The sequence below is a fragment of the Anas acuta genome, chromosome 18, assembly GCF_963932015.1.
Source record: "Anas acuta chromosome 18, bAnaAcu1.1, whole genome shotgun sequence".
Taxonomy (NCBI): Eukaryota; Metazoa; Chordata; class Aves; order Anseriformes; family Anatidae; genus Anas; species Anas acuta.
The window spans coordinates 2,887,188-2,908,735 of record NC_088996.1 but is presented as its reverse complement, the minus strand read 5'-3'; the positions used below and the strand labels follow the sequence as shown (position 1 = coordinate 2,908,735).

General features: G+C 49.3%; 2 protein-coding genes across 2 annotated transcripts in view; both read left to right on the top strand.

Annotated features, from left to right (window-relative positions):
- ARHGAP44 (Rho GTPase activating protein 44) overlaps window positions 1-21,548 on the top strand; it is a 288,621-nt gene that overhangs the window by 114,115 nt on the left and 152,958 nt on the right. The gene's annotated exons all lie outside the window — the stretch shown is intronic.
- The window catches only part of STX8 (syntaxin 8), a 95,185-nt gene that overhangs the window by 41,591 nt on the left and 32,046 nt on the right, over window positions 1-21,548 (top strand). The window contains exon 7 of the mRNA XM_068654844.1: window positions 17,176-17,277. Coding sequence (XP_068510945.1) covers window positions 17,176-17,277 — 102 coding nt within the window. The remainder of the gene's footprint in view (window positions 1-17,175; window positions 17,278-21,548) is intronic.

Below are 21,548 nucleotides of genomic sequence, written 5' to 3'. Positions count from 1 at the left end.
GCTCCTGATAGCATTATATTGTTCCTATTGTCAGGGACTCTTTTTTTTTTTTTGTCTGTTTTTCCCTCTCAGATCACTACCCGGTTGGAGAAGCAGTGGTTGGCTCTGCTCTCACTGCCCCGTGCTGCCGGTGGCCTCATTGCTCCACCCGGGACTCCAGCCTGGTCACTCAGCCCCTGGGATGCTGCATCCAGTGTGGGCACAGCTAAAGCAGCGACAAAGAGCCCAAAGGGCAGCTTTCCTTTTACGTGAGACACTGCCCACTGCGTGGTTTCTGCTGGTGACACCCGAAGAGAGGTGACACCAAGACCTCTCCTATACCTGTCAGTCAGGAAGTGAGGCAGAGACCAGCCGAGGAGTAAATGCTACCTCAGGTAGATGAAGCTTAATCTGTTTTGAAAGAATTCCCTCCCATTGAAATCCTTTTTTTTTAAAGCAGTCCTGGTGTGGAAAGTCTCTCCTGCAGTGTGTCTCCTCCTCACTTCAGTACGTTGAGGTTTGCGCAGTCTGAATTTCGGGAAGCTCCATGGTTTTCAGCTGTGTATTTCAAATTCAGAATGTCCCAGTGAGTCTTTCCTTTTCCGAATCTCAAGAGTACTCCACGGGGAGAAATTTACAAAATAACATGTAAGCTTTAAATAATTTACTATGAGAGTAATTGGGTTTATACAGCAGTTCATAAACCTTTAGCTGGTAAAAATCAAAGTACCTTAATCTGAAAAGCAGATGGGGGGGAGGTTGTCAGGGTGAAGGCTTACAGAGTTTTCAAAGACAAATTGTTTAATTCCATCACCAGCTAGGAAAATAAATAGTTCTGCTGCTCGATTGAAAACAGAAACATCTTAGAAATGAGACTTTCTGAGCTTTCAAGCATTGTTCGTTCAACAACAAAGAAATCAAAAGAAACTTAGTGGAAAGATGTGATCTAGTTCTAGTTTATGAGAAATGAAAGGCGTAAGCGTCTAAACCACATTTTACTATTCTTACTGAATTTTCAAGTGCTTTCCTCTCCTCCTTTCATTGGCTGACACTCTGTACAAGGCATCTGTTTTGTGTGAATCAGTGATGCATATGATGTCTGTAGGTCATTTCCTTCTATCAAGAGAGGTGGCAGGACTCGCCGCAGTCTCTGGCTAAATGGTGGAGCGGTGAGTGTGAGACCCTCCTCTAAAATCCCACTTTTCAATACAGCTAAACTGTTTGCAGCAGATTGAAAGCTGGGAGCCATGCTTTGCCTGTGTAATGAAGGCTGCATTTGTACCCCCGTAGCAATGCTCCTCGCAGGCCAATCAGTAGTATCTGGCCAGCACATCCCCTCCCAGTGATGGTCTTGCTTTAGCGGGGCTAATGGACTGATGAGATCACCTCTAATTTGTGTATCAAGCTGGTTTGTGTCACATTGTTCAAAAAAGAAGGGGGGAAAAAACCCCACACAAAACAACAAAACCCTCTTTATTTTTTTATTCTTGCTGGACTTCAAAAGCTTGCATTATAAACAGTGTGCTCTGCCCTGTGAGAGCGGCGGTTTTTGCTTGGAGCCATTACCTCAGCCAACAAACATCAGAAAGTGAGCGCTCATTTTGGGGTTTGCTTTTCCTTTGTCGTGGAATTGTGACCTGCTCCCAGTCGGCGCAGGAGGAGGTGACTGGGAGCACTGGTGTTTGCGCTGGGCTGGCTCGGTCGCTGACCTGGGGCTGTGATCCGCTCCCTGCGTCCGCAGGTGCCTTCGTCGTGCTCCTTTGGCCAAGAAAACAAAGAAAACTCCCAGCAAGAAAGGTGCTTGGAGCCTTTCTGATACTTTGACCACTGTTTAAGCACCTGCAGCTCCCAACCTTTAACAATAAGGTTTTGAAGGCCTCTGAGGACATGGTGGGGCTGTATGGCATGGGGCAAGGAGGTTAAATCCTGTTGTGTTACATGAGGTTATGAGCGCTGTCCCTCCAAGCTTCTTAAAATTTCTGCTGTAGTACAGGGTGAGGAACCTGGGGGAAGTGAGAACAACCAACTTTAACTCACCTTTAAAGCAGCTGAACCCCACAGACAGTGCAGTGTGTGTCGGGCAGGCCCTGGTGAGGTGCAGGAGGAAGGACGGGAGGCTTCGGCAGGTGGCTTTGCAGTGCTCTGTTTAAGCCTCCTTGAGAAGGAGCTGGTGCCTGGCGGTCACAGCTCCAGGCAGAGGATCCGGGTGTCTGAAGCAATCTGGGCAGCCAGCTTTGAGGCCAGGGAGCGTGGCTGATGTGCCCGTTTGCCAGGCCATCCCTCCTCCTCCTGCCAGCACCCCGTCCTCGATGCCCCCGCTCTGCTTTCCTCCGTGCCCCTGCCACTGTTCCCTGCTCCTCGTGAGGCACACAGCCCTGCCGGGTGGCTGGAGCTCTCCTCATGGCACTTTTGGCTGTCCTGGTTTTCGTTCTGAGGTCTGTGTGAGGAGCTGGGCCTCTCCGTGCCGCGGGCGGCGAGCGCTGGCTGGCAGAGGTGTAGGTTAAGCAGCTTAATTACGCTGAGCACTTGGTATTAAGTGATGAGGGAGAAATGTGTGACTCTAATGAAAATATCTGTCACGGAGCATTGCGGTGTGTCTCGTTTCACCGTGACAAAAACCAGGTGAGCAGCCGGACTCTGCCACAGCTGGAATTGCCATTAACAGGCCGGCCTGGCTGCCACAGCCTGCTCTGGGCTGTGACACGCGATGAGACCCGATGTGCAGCCCTGAGGAAGGCACTTCCTGGAAGTTTCAGGAAAACAATAAAATAACGAGGTTTTAATCTCATAATGGTGCCTTTTGTTGAAGGGTCCGGAGGGGTGGCCGCGTGCTCCCCGAGTTGTCCCCTGGGGAAGGACGCATGCGGTGTGGGGCCTGCCATAGGGGGGCCGTGCCCTTCGGAGGTTCCAGTGGTGTCACCGAGGACCGTGACACGGAGCCTGGTCACACCGCAGCCGTGTGCAGGAGGCAGAGAGTGGGGACAGCATCGCGGGGCCCCCGGGGAACCCGCTGGTGGCCCAGGGTGTCAGTAGCAATAACCTTGGCAGGCGGCACACACCTACAGGAGGAATCCCCGTAGGGCACGGTGATCACCAAGTGCTCGCAGTGTTTGGGAACATCGGAGGTGCTCGGTGCTGGGTGAAGAGCTGGGCTTGTGCTTGGTGTGGGGCAGCAGGGACACAGGCAGGAAAGCAGAGCTGAACAATGAAATAATCTGGAGCCCGGCACACAAAGCTCACAATTGTGTGTTGGGTAGGAGGAGAGATTTAATAAAGGACTTTAGTAGAAAGTGTAAGAAGTAATTGAGTTAGACTGTAGAGTGTTTTGTGAAATGAGTGTTGACAGAAGAGTTAACCAACCAGGCTATTGTTGCTTTGCTATCTTCTGTGATCAGCCAGTCTTTTCTTCCAAGCTTCTCTAGAGCTGAATTATGACTGAAGGTTTTTTCCAAAACTGCTTTTACTTGAAAGGAAAAAAAAAAAAGCAAAAAATGAACTTGCTTTTTAGCAGCTAACTTATAAATCTAAAAATATGAATAAATAAATGGTGCAATGATCAAAAAATGTTACATTAACACTTTTTTACTGCATTAATTGGGACACGTCAGTAATGTGCGGTTATCCTGGGGCACCAGCAAGATTGATTTTTCTACGTGTATCGGTTTTACCATTCTACACCCTTCTGCTGCCAGTTCCACTTCGCATCTGTGTTGCTGATTTCTGTTGAAATCTGGCCAGAAGCATTTTGATCTCCGGAGCCTATCCTGCTGCTTTCTTGTTGTGTAAGAGTTTGGTAGTCAGAGGAGGGCCATGAGAATTGGCATTTCAGGGGAACGAGGGCCTTGGCTCTCTTGGAGTTCGTAGGTGTTGAGCGTTTAACTCTCTGAAGGCTGAGTCTAAGAAGATTGCAGTCCTGAGGTTGGGGTGGTGGCTGTAGAAGACCGTCTGCAAAATTTGCCTGGGTAGCTGGTGGTTGCTCTCTGTGGGCTCTTGTGTGTCTGTGTGAGATGAGCTGGGCAGAAAGATGTGGCTCCAAGTCTGTCTGCTAGGTTAGCTTGCTCGATCAGGCAGTGGGATTCATTTCCGAAGTTGTCTCGGGACTGTCTGCATTGTTTGGGCTTCTTGTGTTTGCTTTCTTGCTGAACTGGGCTTGTAGTTAGTGCTGAGTTGCGATTTCCATGACAAGTCCTCTGCTCGGAGATTTACAGCTCGGCTGCTTTAATTTGCCAGGCTAATGCTTTGGAATGCAGGTTGACAGTCCAGATGTGAAACCTTTCTCCTTAGAAAGAAAACAAAGGATTAAATGTGTTTTAAGAGGGTTTGAAAAAATAATTTAAGATTGAGGCCCAGAACCTAACATCTGAAGTCTTAAAATACTGCTGTTAGCAGCGAGGTTGAACTTCAAAACCTGGAGACTTGAAAGTGTGTCATCTTTGGCCAGGTCGCCGGTGCCGTGGTGGCTTTTGGTGCACCTGTTTCTGCACGTATCAAATGCTTCATAAGCTTTCAAAAATGTCAGATAATCAAAATTATGCATCTTTGCACAAATAGTGCAGGTAAAGTAATGGTTGTGATGGTTCCTGCTAAAACCGTGAGTGCAGCTTTGTAGCAATGGGTGCAGAGCTGGGAGTGCTCCCTTGGAAACGACTCGCGTTTCCTCAGTATTAATTGATAAAGATTGTAGCTCGTGCTGATGGCGCTGCCTCTTTCTTTCTGATTTGACAAACTGACCCATCCACAATTTTATGAGGGGACCTCTAAATAGGATTATCCTTGTTTTCGGGGTTCTTCCTACGTGGAGGAAGGTCCAGGTGGTGCAAGACGACTGTAGCGGCTGTTCACCATCATCCACGCTGCAGGGTGAAGGGTCTGACCAGAGTACAGGGAATCTCTAAAGCATGAGTGAATTGGAAAAGGGTAGAATAGTGGTGTTTAATGTCCAAAACATTTTTTTTTTAGAGAGAAACATAATGGCCTCAGCCAGGCCATTGAATCCAATCCTTTGTGCTCATGAAGATTTGTACAATGCATCTATCAATTAATATCCTTTTGGGTTTCACAATTATTTGGGTTGGAAATGATGCAGCAAGCGTTCATTGTCCTTTGAAAGAAAAGATGAAAACATCTATAACTTTCTCCCAGCCCATATGGAAAGATCAGACATTAGGAGCCTGTACTACCAGATGTCTTAAAACTGAACTCCTAGCCTCACAAGTCAAAAAGGGCAGATCTTATAGGGCAGGTCTTTCTCAAGCTGCCTTGAGAACTATAATGAGGTTGAGAGCAGAGCTTTGCATTGTGATTTATTAAAACTGGGGCTGCAAAGTAAAAAGCTTGTTGTTTTTTACTGGGAGACGAACAGTCCGATCGGTGCTCTCTTCTGATCGGATTTAGGAGGCCTCTGTAGACCGGGGATTTTGCACGTAGGAAAGGCACGTTTCGTATGTTCAGCTGGTATTTGTTCTTGTCAGAGAAATCTCTGCCTTTTCGCCATGTTATGGAACAGCAGTTGAGTACAAGTGTGTTAAGAAACGGCTGTAACAAATGACAAAAACGGCTTACAATTTCCCTTAATTTTTCACACCTTTTCTAGTATCAGTGCTTTTTATAAATTATTTCAAAAATGAGATGTTGTAAGTTAAGTAATTAGAAATAATGACTTAAAGACCAAACACAGATCTGAGTTATTTTTTTTGTCCTCTGTGTATTCATTCTCCTCTCCCCCAGTCCCCCCCCTGCCTTTTTTTTTTGGAAACAAAGAAGTTTGGCGAGAGAAAAAGCTATTTGATGTGTGAACTCCACTGCTGCTGCAGTAAGGTAGTGTGCTGCCTTGTTCCCATACATTTGGAGTGATCAAACAGTAAGCTTCTACAAACAGTTGCAGAAGTAGTACAATAAGCATTAGTAATCTCTTCAGTTTGATAAACCATGTATTTGTGTAGCTTGATAAAGTGGAGGCTTAAGGTTTCCTTCCTGCGCTGGAGTTCGTCACACAGGAATTCAGAACTCGTGCATCGAGATCAAAACAGTATTTAGCCACGGTCTTCTGAAGTGTCTTATAGCCACGCTGCTTAGTGGCACTAAACCCTCTGCTTTGTGCAGCTTTTGCCAATTAATCACTCTTGGTCCTTCCAACAAATGAACTGCAGAAAGGAGAAAATCATAGAGGAGCAGAGCAGCTGTATAAGGGCTCCCTCTGTATCACAGCCTTTCCTTGCTCTGCAAAAATCCATGGGCACGGAGCCACGCTAAACAGTAAGTGTTCAGCCACATCTGCAGAAAATCCATGGGAGGGCATGTGGAAAGTTGGCACAACTTTTGGTGGAAGGAAGTGGGAAGAAAGAAAATCATTAGCTAAGGCTAACCAGGATTCAGAGACTTGAGGTCGTCTTATCTGTGGAAGTTCTTCTTCCACCCTTCTTGTTGTTTTAACCACTTCTCTGAGTAATCTGCACTTTTTCCATGACTGCAGACTTGGGATTGAGTATTTTTGAGCCATCAATTCAAGAACCGTTTTTCTTTGCTTTTGGTCTGTGCCAGGCTGCGAGGCAGGGGACTGAGGAGGTAGGATGCGAATATCACAGCAGCAGCTTCACTGCCTTCACTGCAGCTCCTCCGAGCCTGGTACTTGCTCAGCACTGAACGTGTTGTTAGCTGATGTATTCCTCTTGCTAATTTAGTCAATTCACCACTGATTCCAGTAGAGCTTGATGAAGTATGTCAGCTGGAGATTAGTCCCAGGTGTCTGGGTTGACCTTAGCTTTATCAGCTGCTTTCAATACTGTGACCATGAAGCACTTGCAAGTTTTCTGGTTCCTCCCATGATTGATAGACCAATTCTAAAGTGTCTTTCCTCCTTGTTTGTGATCCAAGAGGATAATGCCATGCAGCTGTCCGCAGCATGATGCTCTTGTGGTGAATAGTGTGATGCCCTCTTGGCTTGTTACCAACCTGAGCGTCTATTAAAATGGCAGTTGTGTTTTGCAGGCTTGACATCTTGCTAATCCGCAGTTCTGTATCTTCTTTGAATATCTTGAGTGGAATTGAACAAGTTTCTTAATGCTGAGGTGAGAGGGAGTTATTTTAGATGAGGTTTAACTGCTGACCTGTAGCAGTTAGCAGGGTTATGTGTTGTTTTGAGTGTGGTTTTGGGGAGGTTTCCTGGAGTTCTTGTCTGCCCAAGGTGCATAAGGGACAGACTGGTGCAGAAAGCCTTTCCACCCAGCCTCTTGGCTTTTTCTGGTGTTTTCCCAGCAAGCTGTCATTATTTGATCTCCTTCGCCGCTTGGGTATCGGCGTGCTGAAGGGCATCTTCCTCAGGGCTGTACATGAAGATCACTTGAAAGATGGTGTGAAATCCTATCCCCATCTGGGGCTGATGGAAGCCTTCCCAGAAGCTGGGGCCGGGACCTGACCAGTTGTTTTTTTTGTAACTAAATTTTGCATCTGCTGCTGCATGGCCCTGGGGCTGTGCAGAGAGAGGTTGCTGACGAGGAGCTGCGATTGAGCCTTCTTGAAGCAAGCACCAAAGCAGTCTGCCTTTGTAGGGTGAGGACGTATGGCCGGCCGCGAGCTGTGGTGTGACCGTGCCCCTCATGTTGAGGAATTCCCTGAGTGTGACAGGACGCTGGGCTGTGTTCAGAAATGGAGTGGAAGTGGAAGGAAGGAAAGGAACGCTCTGCTTAAGCCTGAATCACCAAAGTCAGCATCGCATCAGCACGTTGAGCTGTATTCCCTTTCTGCTCCTCAAATTGCAGTTGGTGTAATCTATTTTTGGTCTCTTGCTTTGTAGAGGACCGCTGGTCATTTTTTCCAGTCTTCCTTAATCTGCTTCAAAAGTGAGAGCACTTCATGAGCACTTGTTAAAGAATTCTCAATTTTGGGGACCGTGGCAGCCGTGAAGTGTTTCACTAACTTTTAAGCTTTCTAATGTGAAAAATGTGGGGCGTTCTAGCGGGTTGGAAATTGCGCTGCGGTTAACGCTTCGGGGATGGCTCACTCCTGCTTTTTGGATGGAGCTTTCTTTAATTCGAGCAGGAACAACTTTATGCATCCTGCACAGCCTGCTTGATGTTTCGGGAAGGCCAGAGCCCAAATGGGTTCCTACTCGCACGCGAGGTGACACCGTTGAAGCGCGCTGAGAGCCCGGCGTTGGTCGGGGCGCGCTGGCTTTGGAGCGGGGCGATGCCGCTCGGCCCCGCTCGCAGTGACGGCGAACAATTCCATGATTTTTCTCTCCCCGGGGACAAAATGACATGAGCCATTTATAATCGTTGCTTTAAATCGCGTTGGAGCTGGGGCTGTCTCGTAGGCAGGTTTTGAGAAATGAGTTTCTTTCGAAGGTGCTTGGGAAACTTGTGCGGGGACTCCCAAGTGGCGAGGCCTTTGTCTGCGCGGCAGGAGCCGGCCCCAGGGTTATCCATCAGCGTGCTGGAGCATCATTCACAGCTCGACTTCATCAAAGAGACGTTCCCAGCCACGTCTCGCTGGCCAGCCGAGGGGTCGTTCATTCGTGATGTATTGTTTGGCTGACGGCTGGCATGCAAGCCGGGGGGGTTATGGGGAGCACCTCGTGTGAGTGATGGCCTGGTGGGCAGCGCCCCTCCCCGGGACGTGGCCCCGGCCACTTTCCTCTCACATTACGTGGGGCTTCATCTCGGGGAAGAAAGGTGTGTTAGGATGGCCATGATTCACGTGGATGAAATACTTTGTCTCGCCATTTTATTTTCATTTTTTTTTCGGTGGGACTAAGGCCTGGCTCTTCGGTACGCGCGAGGGCTGTGGTTTTGGAGTGGCCCCGTGTGGGTTTTCTGTTATTCCTTCCTTACTGTGCCGGGTCAGTGGTTTGAGGGGAGCATCGAAATAATAATTGTCGGGTGAAGCTTAATGTGACAACAGCTGCGTAGAGTATAACTTCAGTGATGTTTTTTCTGTGAGATGTGTGAAATGGGCTGGAAACCCAAGGTGGTGTTCGGTGGGACAGGGAACACCCTGCTACACCTCCTGCCCGTAGTGCTTGGACGAAAACCGAGGTGTGTTGGTAATCAAAGCTGTGGATATCTGTGGAAAAGTGTTGTGATAGTATATGGCCATGGAAAAATAGCGGAGTTACCTACAGAAAGCAGAGGTGGCTATTATGAAGAATGGCTGAATGCAGGGCTTTAAAAATCAGATTTTGGTTACAGGGAAAACAAACAAACTCGGAGTCTGAATTAGCTTCTGTCCTTTCATTTTCTGCTGCAAGTTTACAGAAAACAAACCTGTCACAATAGGAAGTGTTTTGACTGGCAGCCTTTTGCTATGTGAATATAAGCCGGCTTCCAATGTTTTTCTGCTTCGGGCCTTCCACGAGCTGTGGAATTTATGCCTGTTGTTTTATCTGTTAGCAGGCTTTCTTCCTGCTCAAAGTTAAGCCTGTAGAAAAATAGTTTAATGACATTGTCCCTGTAACCTATAACTTGAAGATCCTGCTGGAAGTTTTGATAGTATGGCCTACAAATCTTCACCTTTATATAGCTGGAGAACTCAAGCTTTAGATTTGAATAAAAAGAAAAGATGATTACAAAAAAATGAGCCAGTGCACGCTGCGGGCTCGGTCTGCCACTGTACCCAACAGAGTGCCATGGGTGTATGGCAGCATCGACTGCAGCGAATGCTGTGTGCTGGAGTCAGCCTGTTATAACCCCTACAGGAGGGGTTTTTGGTATTAATGTCCATTTGATAACTAGTAACTGTGCTGGTCTGCTTTAAACACGGAGAACAAAACCAAAGGTAACTCGCTGGGAGCAGAGAGGAGGAACGAATGACCTGGCTTTACATTCAGGGAGACTTATCTCCTTCCAGATAACTGGAAAAGGATACTCAAAATACTGTATCATATATATGTGGTTATTGCCTGCCTTATATCACTCCGAGTTCTCAACACATCTGGCCTGCGAGCAGTTCCAGTAACATTAAAGCGTACTATTTTGGTTGGCACACTGACGCTGTGGTATATGCCAATTAGTAATGGCTCTTGGAAACAGGCTGCTCTAAAACTCTCCCCAAACTATTCCCTAGAGAAATTATTCAATTAAGTACAACTAAAATTAATGTCCATGGGTTTTGTTCGAATAAAGCAAAATAAGCAGCTGGAAAAGGGAAAACTTCTCAGTGTGTGCTTTTGGAATAACAGCTCTAACTAATAACCGTGTTTGCTGGAATCAATACCGCTGTTTGTTTTCTCAGCGCTGCTCTTTGCGAAAAATCCAGGGAGCGCTTCTGCAGCCGATGGCCTGGGACCGTTCCTGGTCATGAAGATGTATTTTCAGACCACCTGCTTTCGAGAGGACGAAGCGCTGTGCTTCGTGTCGGGGTATCGGAGCTGGATGCGGATACGTCCTCACACTCTCGGGGTTGGATGAGCGAGTGCTCGGCGGTGCCGTCCGGTGCCGCCTGCAGGGTGCTGCCTGCTGGAAGTGGTGGTCCCCAGCACGTCCTCCGCTGGTGGCTGGAGAGCAGGGGGGGCTGCTGCTGGCTGTGCCAGGGTGGAGGGCACTCCCACAGCCCCCGGCTGCCCTTGGCCAGCAGAGCCATCGCTGGCCCGTGGCAGGGGAAGCAGCGGGAGGCAGCCTCCCCTCCTGCCTCCCCTCCTGCCTCCCTGCGGCGCGAGGCCAGCAGGGACACGCGGTTCGTCGTGCGGCACGTCCTGCACGGGAGGCCAGCAGGGTTCTCCTGGCCTGGCTGGTCCCGAGCACCATCAAAGCCCTGTGAGTTAGCAGAGCCAAAGAGAACTAAAATATGAAGAGGAACAAGTTGGTTTGCGCCCCCCCCCCGGGAGAAGTTAGTATTTTGGGGTTTAATGCTTGTATGAAGTCGTGCCAATGCAGAGAGTCAATGTCCTCAATTAAATCTGGGAAGGTGGGGGAAGGCATCTGGGTCTCTGCTTGGAAGGCAGACCTCGTTGTGGTACGAAGCATCGGTGTCCTGGTGTACGGAGCAGCACGGAGCTTGGACCGGCGCGAGCACTGCTGGCATTTTGGGTGTCACCTTGGAGCTGAGCAGAAAAGCAGCCCGTGACCGTGCAGGGCTGCACACATCAGAGACTGCAGAGAGCAGGCACGGCTCGCAGAGATGGAGAGACATTAAGATTCTTGGCTCTGTGTTTTTCGCTGTTTTTCTCTTTTCACTTGGCTCCCTTTTTCACTGTTTTTCTCTTCTCGCTCTGCCTTGCCGTTACAGCTGGCACGTCGTGTGAAGGTGCTTTGGGTTTCTGATGTACTTACATTAGTTGCAATCTTCACTTCATACCGCTGGCATTTTGAACAGCGCTTTCTTACTAACATGTAATTATGGGGTTTGGACATATAAAGGTTGGCATTTGATCTATGATTCATTTCTTTGGTATCTAGCTCTTCTCCTGAGGCACCAGAGACCTGAAGGAGGGAGGGAAAGCCTGCTTGGCTTCTCCACTGAATTCCAGCCTTATTGTAATTTTTTTTTTCTATTTTTTTTTTTTGTAGCATAAAATGTTATGGCTCTTGGTTCTCTATATGTTTTTCTTAAGGCTGACTGCAGTCTTCCATGACTCACAGTGGGATATGCCGTGGAGATGCATTACTCATCGATAAATACTATCGAGCGATCTGTGCATTGAAATCCACCAAAAACAAAAGCTTTTGGAAGGAAGCGTTTGGTCAGCCACGCTGTTCTGCAAAGCTGAGACCAAAGCTCCGTTTCCCTCTGCCTGTGCTGTGTTTCTTGTGGCCTTTGTCACTTGGCTTCTGGGTTTTGTACTCCACAGACAGCGAGAGTGACTCGAAGGTGGAGGTGCCAAAACCAAACGAGACTTTTTACAAGTTTTAAATAAAACAGAAAATCAGTTAATGTACAGTCATGTACGAAGGCAGAGCTCTGGCTGCAAAAGAGCCTCTCCTTGGGGCAGGAGACGTTTGTCCTTCCTAGGGACTCCTTGTGCGGGTAAGGATGATGAAAAAAAATCCTGTGGTTCGGGAAGAGGGTGCGGGGCAGGGGCAGTGACAGGGAGCTGGGCGCGATGCCGCATCCTTATCCTGCTCCTGGCTGCAGGAGGAGCAGGGAGGCACCCACAGATTCACCCTGTGTCACCTCGTGGTGGGGATCTTGAGAGTTATCACCATCTCACAAACGTGCAGTGTTCATGCATGTGCTGTAACCCAGCATCGCTCACTGCCTGCAGAGAAAGGCCCAAAAAGAATTTTGTCTTTTGCATGGTCTCATGGCCTAGTGGCTGGGCGGGCTGGAAGCGGGGCTTTCGCCCTCTGGAAACGCTTGTCCTCCTCATTTTGTTGCAAAAACCACACGTTTCATTTGCGAGATGAAAGCTGTTTTTGGGGTAGAAGCCGATCCAAACACAGTGCTGTGGCACAGAAGGCGCCGCAAAGCAGGCGGCCGCCCCGCTTTGCCCTGGTGTTGTCGTCTGTCCAGCCGTGCTCCGGCTGAAGCTGTTCCTTGGGACGTTTCTGACCAGCAGTAGAAAAACTTGATGGCTGAGCTGACACAGAAACGGGGCTGCCAGAGAAGTCAGCTTGCAGCCCCCTCGGAAGGTTCACTAGAAATGTGAGCGGAGAGGCCGGGATCTGGGCAGGGCAGGAGGCAGAGGGCCTGCAGTGGGGTTACGCTGCCTGACGTGGGGCAGACCTGGAGCTCGCGGCCTTGCTGAGGAGGAGGAGAGGAGGAAAGCACATGGATCCCGTCGGACACAGCAGACTGCTCCAGCACCTGGCGTGGGTTCAGCCCAGCGTTTGCTTTCGCATCCTGTGCGAGCCCGCAGCGCAGGAGAGCAGATGTGGCGTGAGGCGTATCCATTTCCCTCCGAGATGACTTATGGCTGCAACGGGTGGGATTCCCGTCTCTCGGGAGGCTCTGAAATTAGCCATGCCCTGGCTGGAGAGAAGCAGAACCAGCTTTTCAGAGACAGCATCAGTGTTTTTAGGAATTAAAATACACTTCTGATTCTCACTGCAGCAGCAAATGCTTCAACGAAAAAGAGATAAAGGAGGTTTTTCCTAGAAATACCTAGGATTACGCGTAGTTCCTTCTGCTCACTTCATTGTCTGTATTCTGTAGGTGTCCTTTGTGTAAATCTGTGTTTTCCTAGCTATTGGCAGATGTGATTTAAGGTGCATCTGAAGGTACCCTTTCATTCCACGGAAGGTTTTTCCACCACGGCAGTCTCACAGATGTGCACATAGCTGGACCCCAGGAAGCAGTAGCAGCAAAACGTGGTGCTAGTGTGAGTTGTAATGCAGGCATTGCATTCAGGGAGATTACAGAGAGCAGCCTTCTCTATCTTTAATTTGTCACTTCTAATTGCAAAGCTGAGCATGATAAAACAAAGTGGAAAGTGCTTCAGATCAGCATTGAGACCAGTTGCTTCACTTCGTTTTCCATTTCAATAAAACTTTGAAAAGAAAGATTCAAAACACATGTGCCTGCCTCTCGGAATAGCCTTGTGTTGATTTGGATCAGGGGTTTCTTGATCCTTCAGAACTTGACTTTCGGCTTTAATGGTGCTTGAACTTGCTGTGAGCAGAGACGCGATGCGGTGAGCACGTGGAACAGAAATGAATTCATCTGCATCTTCCTTTGTGGCTGTGATGCGGTGACAATTCAGATCTGATTACGTGACTTTTGTATTTGTTTTTATGGGCAAAAATACATTTCAAGTTTAATGCAAAATATTTTTTAAAAATCTTTGGCTTTTTTTTTTTAATTGTTAGTAGAATAAACTTCTACTTTCACTCACACTGTCCAGCAGCAGTGGAGCAGGGCAGGGCTGGCTTCACCCTGCAGCCACTGCTCCCCATTTTCCCCACCTTGCCCGATCAGGGTCCGTGTTCCAGCCTGGCTGCCCTGCCTTGCTACAAAGTGTGTGTTGTGTGCAATCAAAACCCTCTGTCATGGCTTTTTAGCCGAAAAAGGCCAAAATGCGACCTACAGCATGCGACCTACTTTTTTTTTGTTGTTTTTTTAATCAGCTGCTTTCTTCAGGTTCCTCGCCCCGTGTGGCTTCGCTTGGTGCTGGCTCTGTGCCGTGTGGTTTGTCTTCATCTTTGGGGTCCTGTGCCACTGAAGGAGGACCTGGACTCTGTTTGTGTGCATGGTTTATGTATGATTTGGAGAGCAGTGCTGCAGAAACGTCCTTTGTAGGGTCATTGGGGCATTCAGCCAGCTTTCCTGAGCCCTTGCAAAAGTGAGCCCCCTCTCCTTTGCCTTTTTTGCTTTATTGTCCATTTTTTAAGTTCTTTAGCAGCCAGGTAGGTGGGAGGTAATAGAAGAATTTTCATCCCAAAGGTAATTGCCAGCTTGAACTGCACAGGGGGCTGTAGGCGGGTCGTGCCGGAGGAGGTGATGCTCGGGAGCCTGCTGATAGCTGCGCAGGCTTTTCAGTGCTGGTCCAACACTGCTGCCTGCGGGGCTTGCTCCAGCAGCAGCTCTGCCTGCCTGAGAAATTCCTTACCACTTTTCAATTCCTGCCTTATGCAGCGTGCTTTTTCCTCTGCTTTATGGTGGGGAGAAATTCTCTAATTCAGGTGCTGGCTGCAGACAGCCCCTGCTGCTGGGGAGCGTGTGGGTACCAAGGAGTGCCCCCAGCAGCTGCCCCCTGCGTCAGAAACGCGTCCTGCTGATGGGGCACGGCTTGGGCAGGGGGCTGGAGGGAGAGGCTCCGGGCACAGACCCTGTTGTAGTGCCTCGGGTGCTGGAATGATGGCAGAAAATATTCCTGCCTGCATTTGTTCTCATTTAGCTACAGCTTGTTCACCAGGATGTTTTTCAAGGAGGGTCTGGTCAGTGTTGGCAAAGGAAAGTCTCTTATTTCCCAAGCGTGCTTATCACTTTGTCCTTGACAACGATGGGAACTTTCGGCACTTTTTTTTTTCATTTAGAGACAAACAGGAGAGAGCCTGCCTTTGCAGGCGGCATTGTGCTGGTTTTCCTGCGTGCTGAATCACACAGGACAGATAAAGTTTCCCCCAAATGTTGTTGTCCTTGCAGATGTTGGACTTGGGAAGGTTGGGTGGGAGGCGGAGGAGAATTAATATCTGAACTATGCACTGAATGAGTCTCGCGCTTCAAATAAAATACCTCCAGTCATGGGGAAACGCGTTTTTGTGCAGGGTGAGCAACGAAATCTCGACGGGTACGAGCAGCTTCACAAATCTGGAGCGTTCGCATCTGGAACAGAGCAGTGCTGGCGTGGTGAGGTTGCTTCATCGCAGCAGTGGCTTAGATCTGTAGGATAAAGCTGAGGCTGCACGCAGCAGTGGTTGATGTTTGCCCTCTGCCCTCCTTCGTGTGAATACTTCAAATAATAGCTCAGGCTGAGGGGCATGAATCAGTACCTCGTATTTGGGAAGGATGGGTATTTTCAAAGTCTTAGGTGGTGCTATCATTTTATGCATTGACTCACTGGAGATATTGCAGTGCTTGTGGAAAAACGTGCACTAAAGGATGATGCTCGTAACTCTCCACGAGGGTAAAACCTCCTTGCTGTGTGTGCCTGTGAAACTTGCCTCTGGCTTCAGACCTTCGATTTTTTTGTTTTGTTACCCCTTGTACGATCAGATCTCCGTGTCTTTTCTCTGTATCTTGAGCAATACTTGGTAAGATTCGAGGATGCACCGTGCATAACTAAAACCATATGCTGCAAGAAGATGAATTGTGGAGGAAGCGGCTCCCTTTCAGGCCCTGGTATAAAACTGATGGCCTGCACACCTCGAGGAGCTGCCAGAGCTAATGCCCAACATCAGCACTACCTTGGATTTGCCTCCCTTGCAGACACAAGGTCTGCTTTGAGTGTTTGGCAGTTTTGGAAGTGCAAAGGATGGCCCCGTTAGTGTCATTGCCTTGCTCCTAGCAGAGAGACTTGGAAAATCTGTTTTGAAGGAATACAACTGAAACAATAAAGGCTGTCAATAAACACCCTGTCCTGCTGCTGGGACTTGTCTTTACCTCTCAGCCAGCCTGTATACAGGGTTATGAAGCTTGAAAATGATCAGAACAGTGTACCTTGCTAACTGGATGTTAGGCATGCTAACGTTTTCTTTTGCTTACAGTCAGCTGAGTCTGGAGGTCTGAGCAGTGCTGCGGCAGCGATGCTGTGCTAGGGGCTGCTTGTGTGCAACCGAGCTGAGAGCTCGGCACCCGCCAGCTGGCAGGGCTCTTGTCCCAGACCTGATCTGAAAAGACAGACGAGATTTATTAAGACAGTGATCAATAGCGGGGAAAGTGCTAGGAGTGTAACCAGAGGAAGACATTTTGCAATAGCATTCGGTTTTTGGCTGCTGTCCTCCTCCTGATTTATCATGCAGAGAAAAATCATTCCTACCTGCAGAGTAGAAAGCAACTCAAACGTAGCGTATTCCTGCACTGTCTGCATATTTCAACAAAATTTAAGTGTAACAGTCGGCAAGAAGGAAATTTGGTGCCCAAATGTGGCTTTCAATTAAGTGTTAATTGTTACAACGCCCCAGCCCAACAGCCAGCCTTGGTTGAAGCCTTTTACCTGGTCTGATTGCCGTGACAAAAGCAGTCGTTAGTTGCATGAGGCTGAGGGTGGGTTGGCTTGAAGTTTCCTTTTCTCCTCTATTAAAAATGGATGTAGGGGAAATTTTGCTCACTTTCCTTTTCCCTAAGGATGATCTGGGCTGCAAGCAGAGCTGCCATTTGTACATCACAGTAATTGAAACAATGTGAGACTTTCACCGTATCCTCCCATATCACTCGATCGGGTCCGTACCGAGTACTCTCAAAAGCATTTATGAAGATAGTGATTCTGAATTTGTTTTAATGACTGCATAACGGCCAAGTGAACTCTGAGTGTTGAGACGCTCTCTTCCAGGGACTGAAATTTCACATTTCCTATAGTATGTGCATTAATTCTTACTTGGGCTGTTGTTTTGTGGCTTCCATCGCACTACGCTCGGTGCCTCCCTAGGCTGATGCTGCAGTTTGGGGCTGTTCCTTTTCTCCTGATGGCAGAGGAGTGCGCTGAATCCCAAGTCAGGGTCTCTTGGACCTCACAGTGCTTTCCTCAGCGCTGTGGAGCACTGGTGTGTCTCGCTGGAAAACAGCGGGGTGCAGCTGGTTTCCATTTCGGAGCCTCCAGCAGCAGCGTGCTTGCTGAGCAGCGATGCTGAGGGCTGGGAGATTAATGCTGTGTTTCTCTTTCCCCAGAGATCATCGACGACCTCACTAACCTGGTGGAAAACACAGACGACAAGCTTCGCAATCAAACGCGGCACGTGAAGATGGTGGACAAAAAGTCAACTTCCTGTGGTAGGAAATGAGTCCAAATCCTGCGCTGTTATTAAATGCCTAGAAACTCGCTGAGTGCTCCGAGGCTGTGTGCACTGTGCCTCCCCCCAGCAAAGATTGCTCCTAAAGAGGAAAAACCCACCTCTCCAGCCCCAAATGTGCTTCAGTGATGTTGCAGGCTGAACTTACTGCGCTTGCTGTGTTAACCTCCTTAAGCCAATGAATGTCCTTAAGCCATTTGACTCCAGTGTTGCACAATGCCCTGATTGGAAATTGTAGAGCTGTATGAAATTAGTGTGGCACATGTTAATTAGGTTTAAAAAACTTGCTAGCTACCAGCTCTCAAGAACCGGTCACAATGGGGAGTGGTGCCGCAGGGGCATTTCTGGCGGTGTCCTGCAGGAATGCGTTCCCAACCGAGTGGTTTTCGGAGCCTGCCAGACATGAAATCCTCGCTGGTGACGCTGAGCTGCGAGCTAGCGAAGCTGCGCTAGGCTGCTTTTCCTTTAGCCAAGGCAAGGCTGTACCTCTCGCGCCAGGTTTTGTGTACGGGACGCGGAGCTGGGGGTTTGGTGCTGGGAGGATGCTGCGGGCGAGGGCAGGAGATTTATGTTTGTCTCGGGGGGATGAGTGGTGCTGAGGAGTGGCTGTGGGAGGATGTCAGTGCGGGATGGTGTTAGTGAGACACTTCTGGAAATCCCACGTCCCCCTCCGGTGTCCGTGGTTCGTTTCTGGCAAACAAGAGGGCTCATTACTGGAGTAATTTATGCTCTGTAGAAGTTTGTCTCGTAGTCAGAAGTGAGAGAATTTTGGCTTATGCAGTGCAGTGGAGAGGAGGACGAGAGCTTCCCGTATCTGGGCGAAGCGAAGGGGGCTGGTGGGAGCCTGTAGTCCCTGGCAGGAAGATCTCGGGGCTGGCAGCAGAAGCCCCCAGCAGTGAGCTCTTTGTCAAGCACTGGGAGATATTTGAGAGATTTATTTGGTTCCCCATTAGTGGTAATTTTTTGAAAGTTGGATGCGAATTGATGAAACTCTGTGGCCTTTTCTTATAGTGGACTTGTCAGAGGCATTGGTCTCTGATTTCTCAAACACCAGCTACAGGCGGGATTAGAGATGTGGCTGCAGAGTTCGTGACTGATGATTTTAGGTCTTCAGTGCTGACACAAGCTCGATTTAATTTACAAATAATTGCACTCGAATCGTGTCGAGTACCCCTGTGCAGCCCCTCATTTCTGTGGCTTCGCTTACTGCACGAGTGCCGCAGTGCGAAATGCCTAGCACTGAAACCGATGGCAGACAAGAGGTTGTCTGCGGGGAACAGCTTCCCGCTTGTTAGGTATTTCTGCCCCTTTCTAGCTTCTTCATGCAAATGCAGAGCCCAGACAATGCTGCTAGATAATGAGCCTGTCTCTTTAACTCTAAAGCCGAGCTGGCTGTGCTGGGGAATTTGAGAGGAGGAGGAGGATGGGAGAGGCGAAGGCTGGGAGGATCCCAGGCTGGATGCCTTGGGGGTGACCTCTCTCACCCTTTCCACATTGAAAAACATTTTTCTTTAAGGGGTGGTGAGAAGCGCTGCCTCTTCGTGCCTTATTCCGTCTGCTCCAATAGGTCTTCCTGTGTTTGCATAACAATTTGGGTATATGTAAACACTGTATTGCCTCAGATAGCTATTTTACTCTGCCTAATCATGAGTTTTAGAACAATAATGCTGGAAGAGACAGGCTTTAATGGCATTCTTCCCATCCCTTTTCCACCCTTACTTCTGGCACTGATAATCACTGCTATATGAAGACCAGAAAACCCTCCCGGGCGTACGGTAATTCCCTGAACAAAGCCAAGCAGCAGGAAAACTGGCACCTGCTCGGTGACTTCTCCAAGGGCTTTTTCCCCCGCTCTAACATTTTGTTTAAATTGATCACACCTTCGGTAACTGGGGGTCGGAAGCAGCGTAGGGTGCTCCGTGCCCCCCCGTGTCCCCCTCCTGTCCCTGTCCCTCGTGGTAATGGCAGTGCCAGTCTGGATGTGGTCCCTGCACCGCTGCCCGAGCTGAAGCCCCGGCGAAGGGCTCGGTGTTGGCCTGACGGTGGATGTGCTGCAGCATCTGGACGCGGGTACCAGCAGAGCCCTCTGGCACGAATCGTGGAATAATCACCCTTTTACGAGCAGGAATGTAACACATTAATGGGTGGGTCTTTGTTAGCAGCCAGTATAATAATAAAATCAAAGTATTGCTGATGAAATCCAACTTTAATCAATGTTTCAACGTCTCGCTCTCATGCAAACAGCGTGTCAGGCTCTGGGGGCCCTTTGCTGTGACTTCCAGTGGGTCCTGGCTGCCTCTGCCCGGCGCGGAGAGGAGACCCGGGAACAACCTGGTGCTGCCCCGGGCCCCACGCACTTCTGGTGGAAGTTTTCAGGTTGTTTCGGGTGTGTTGGTGCATTCGCAGCTTATTTTCGGTGACATTTCTCTTGCTGCCTCTGAGCTGTTGACAATCCCGCCCTTTGACTCCGCCAGTCGGAGCACAGCTCCCTTGGTGGCCCCGGCAGCCCCGCGCCGATGGCAGCGCGAGCTCCCATGGATTGCAGCAGAAGAATGGTCAGGGCATAGGTTCAGCCGGCTGCATTTATGAAATTATTGCTGAAAATCATCAGCCATCTGCGGGCAAACGCTTGCACGCTGCCTGGCATTGTTTGGTTTCTTTGCAGCGTCTGCTGGGCACGGAGGAGGGTTGTTAGGACATATATATTTATTTGATTTCAGAAACCCGCATTTAGCTTTCACCAAAATGTGCGCACAAACCATTAATCAAACGTTAGGCTGCCTTTAACAAATTTGCTCCAGGAATGCCTGTGTGTGCAACCCGGCCTTTGCAGTTTCACCACGGGCTCTTGGGTTTGTGTCTGACAGTCCCCGCACTCTCCCAGTGTGCATACCTTTAGGGTTTTTTTGTGCAGAACAGCGCTCATTAATCATTTCTCACTAACATTTTTATTAGAAACTAACTCTCAGAATGTACTCTTCAGAACCAAATTTAAAAACAAACAAATAGAAGTATAATAACAAACAAATGAAAGTGTAATTAAAGTTAAGATGCCGGGGGAAAAACAGATTTGCCTCAAACAAACCCTTGATCCGAAACAACCTGATTATATGGCAATTGCCACCGTACCTTAATGATGCAACACTCCTGAATGCTTCAGTAATTTGTTTTTCCTGGGTAGAGATAGCCTCACTGTGATCTCACCCATTCTGCTTCCTAGGATGAAAAAAGATTTCTTGAGAGGAAAATGACGGCCCTAAAATGAGTGCCGCTGCGTTGCTGTCAGCCGCTCCCTGCAGCCCATGGTTTGGGTGGCACAGCACGGATCATGTCTGGTTTTTGAGCCTCCCTGGCCGGGGTGGCTGCTATGCTGGCATCCTTGGCACGGGTCCTGTGAGCAGGATTGGTGCCCAGGTGGACGTGGGCTCAGAGCTGGCCAGTGCCAGCCCTTCCCCTTTGCTCATGACCCTGACTCCAGCGGGTAGGCACTGCCCAAGTGTTGGGGTCTTGCGGGGTCTGCACTGCTCCGTCAGTCTTCCTCCCTGAAGGGGGCCTAATCAGGGAGAGAGAAAAAGGTTTAAACTAAAAGGTTTTCAGCTAAAGGAGGGGAGATTTAGATTAGGTATTAGGAAGAAATTCTTTACTGTGAGGGCGGTGAGGCACTGAACAGGCTGCCCCAGGAGCTGTGGGTGCCCCATCCCTGGCAGTGCCAAGGCCAGGCTGGATGGGGCTGGGGGCAGCTGGGACTGGGGGCAGGGGGCCCTGCCCATGGGCTTTAAGGTCCCTTCCAACCCAAATCACCCTCTGATTTGATGAAGTTTTGAAGATTCGTCTTTGACCAGAGCTATGCCCTGGCTTACCTGGCTGGTGCTTTGCGGTAGCTTCCCCCCACCCCAGCGATCTGGGCTATTTTTGGTACTCCAGGACTCGCAGGTAGGCAGCTCCCTGCAGAGAGCATGGCTGTAAGAGGCTCTGTGTGTGATTACAGCATCCTGTGCCCTGCGCGTTTGCCTCTGAACGAGGCAGGGGGATGTCGGTAGCGGGGGCTGCAGCTGGGAGCGCGAGCAGCAGGAGCAGCACGCGGAGCCTGGCGCAGCCGAACTCCGTGTGGAGCCATCGCCGCCTTTGGATGTGGCTCGGGCTCGTTCTGTTAGGTGGGACGGTGACACTCAAGTACGTGCCGAGGGCCCAGAAACGTCCCTCGGGTGCTGCCAGCCCACGCCAGGCACCGGGGTGGGGGCCCCGGTGTGC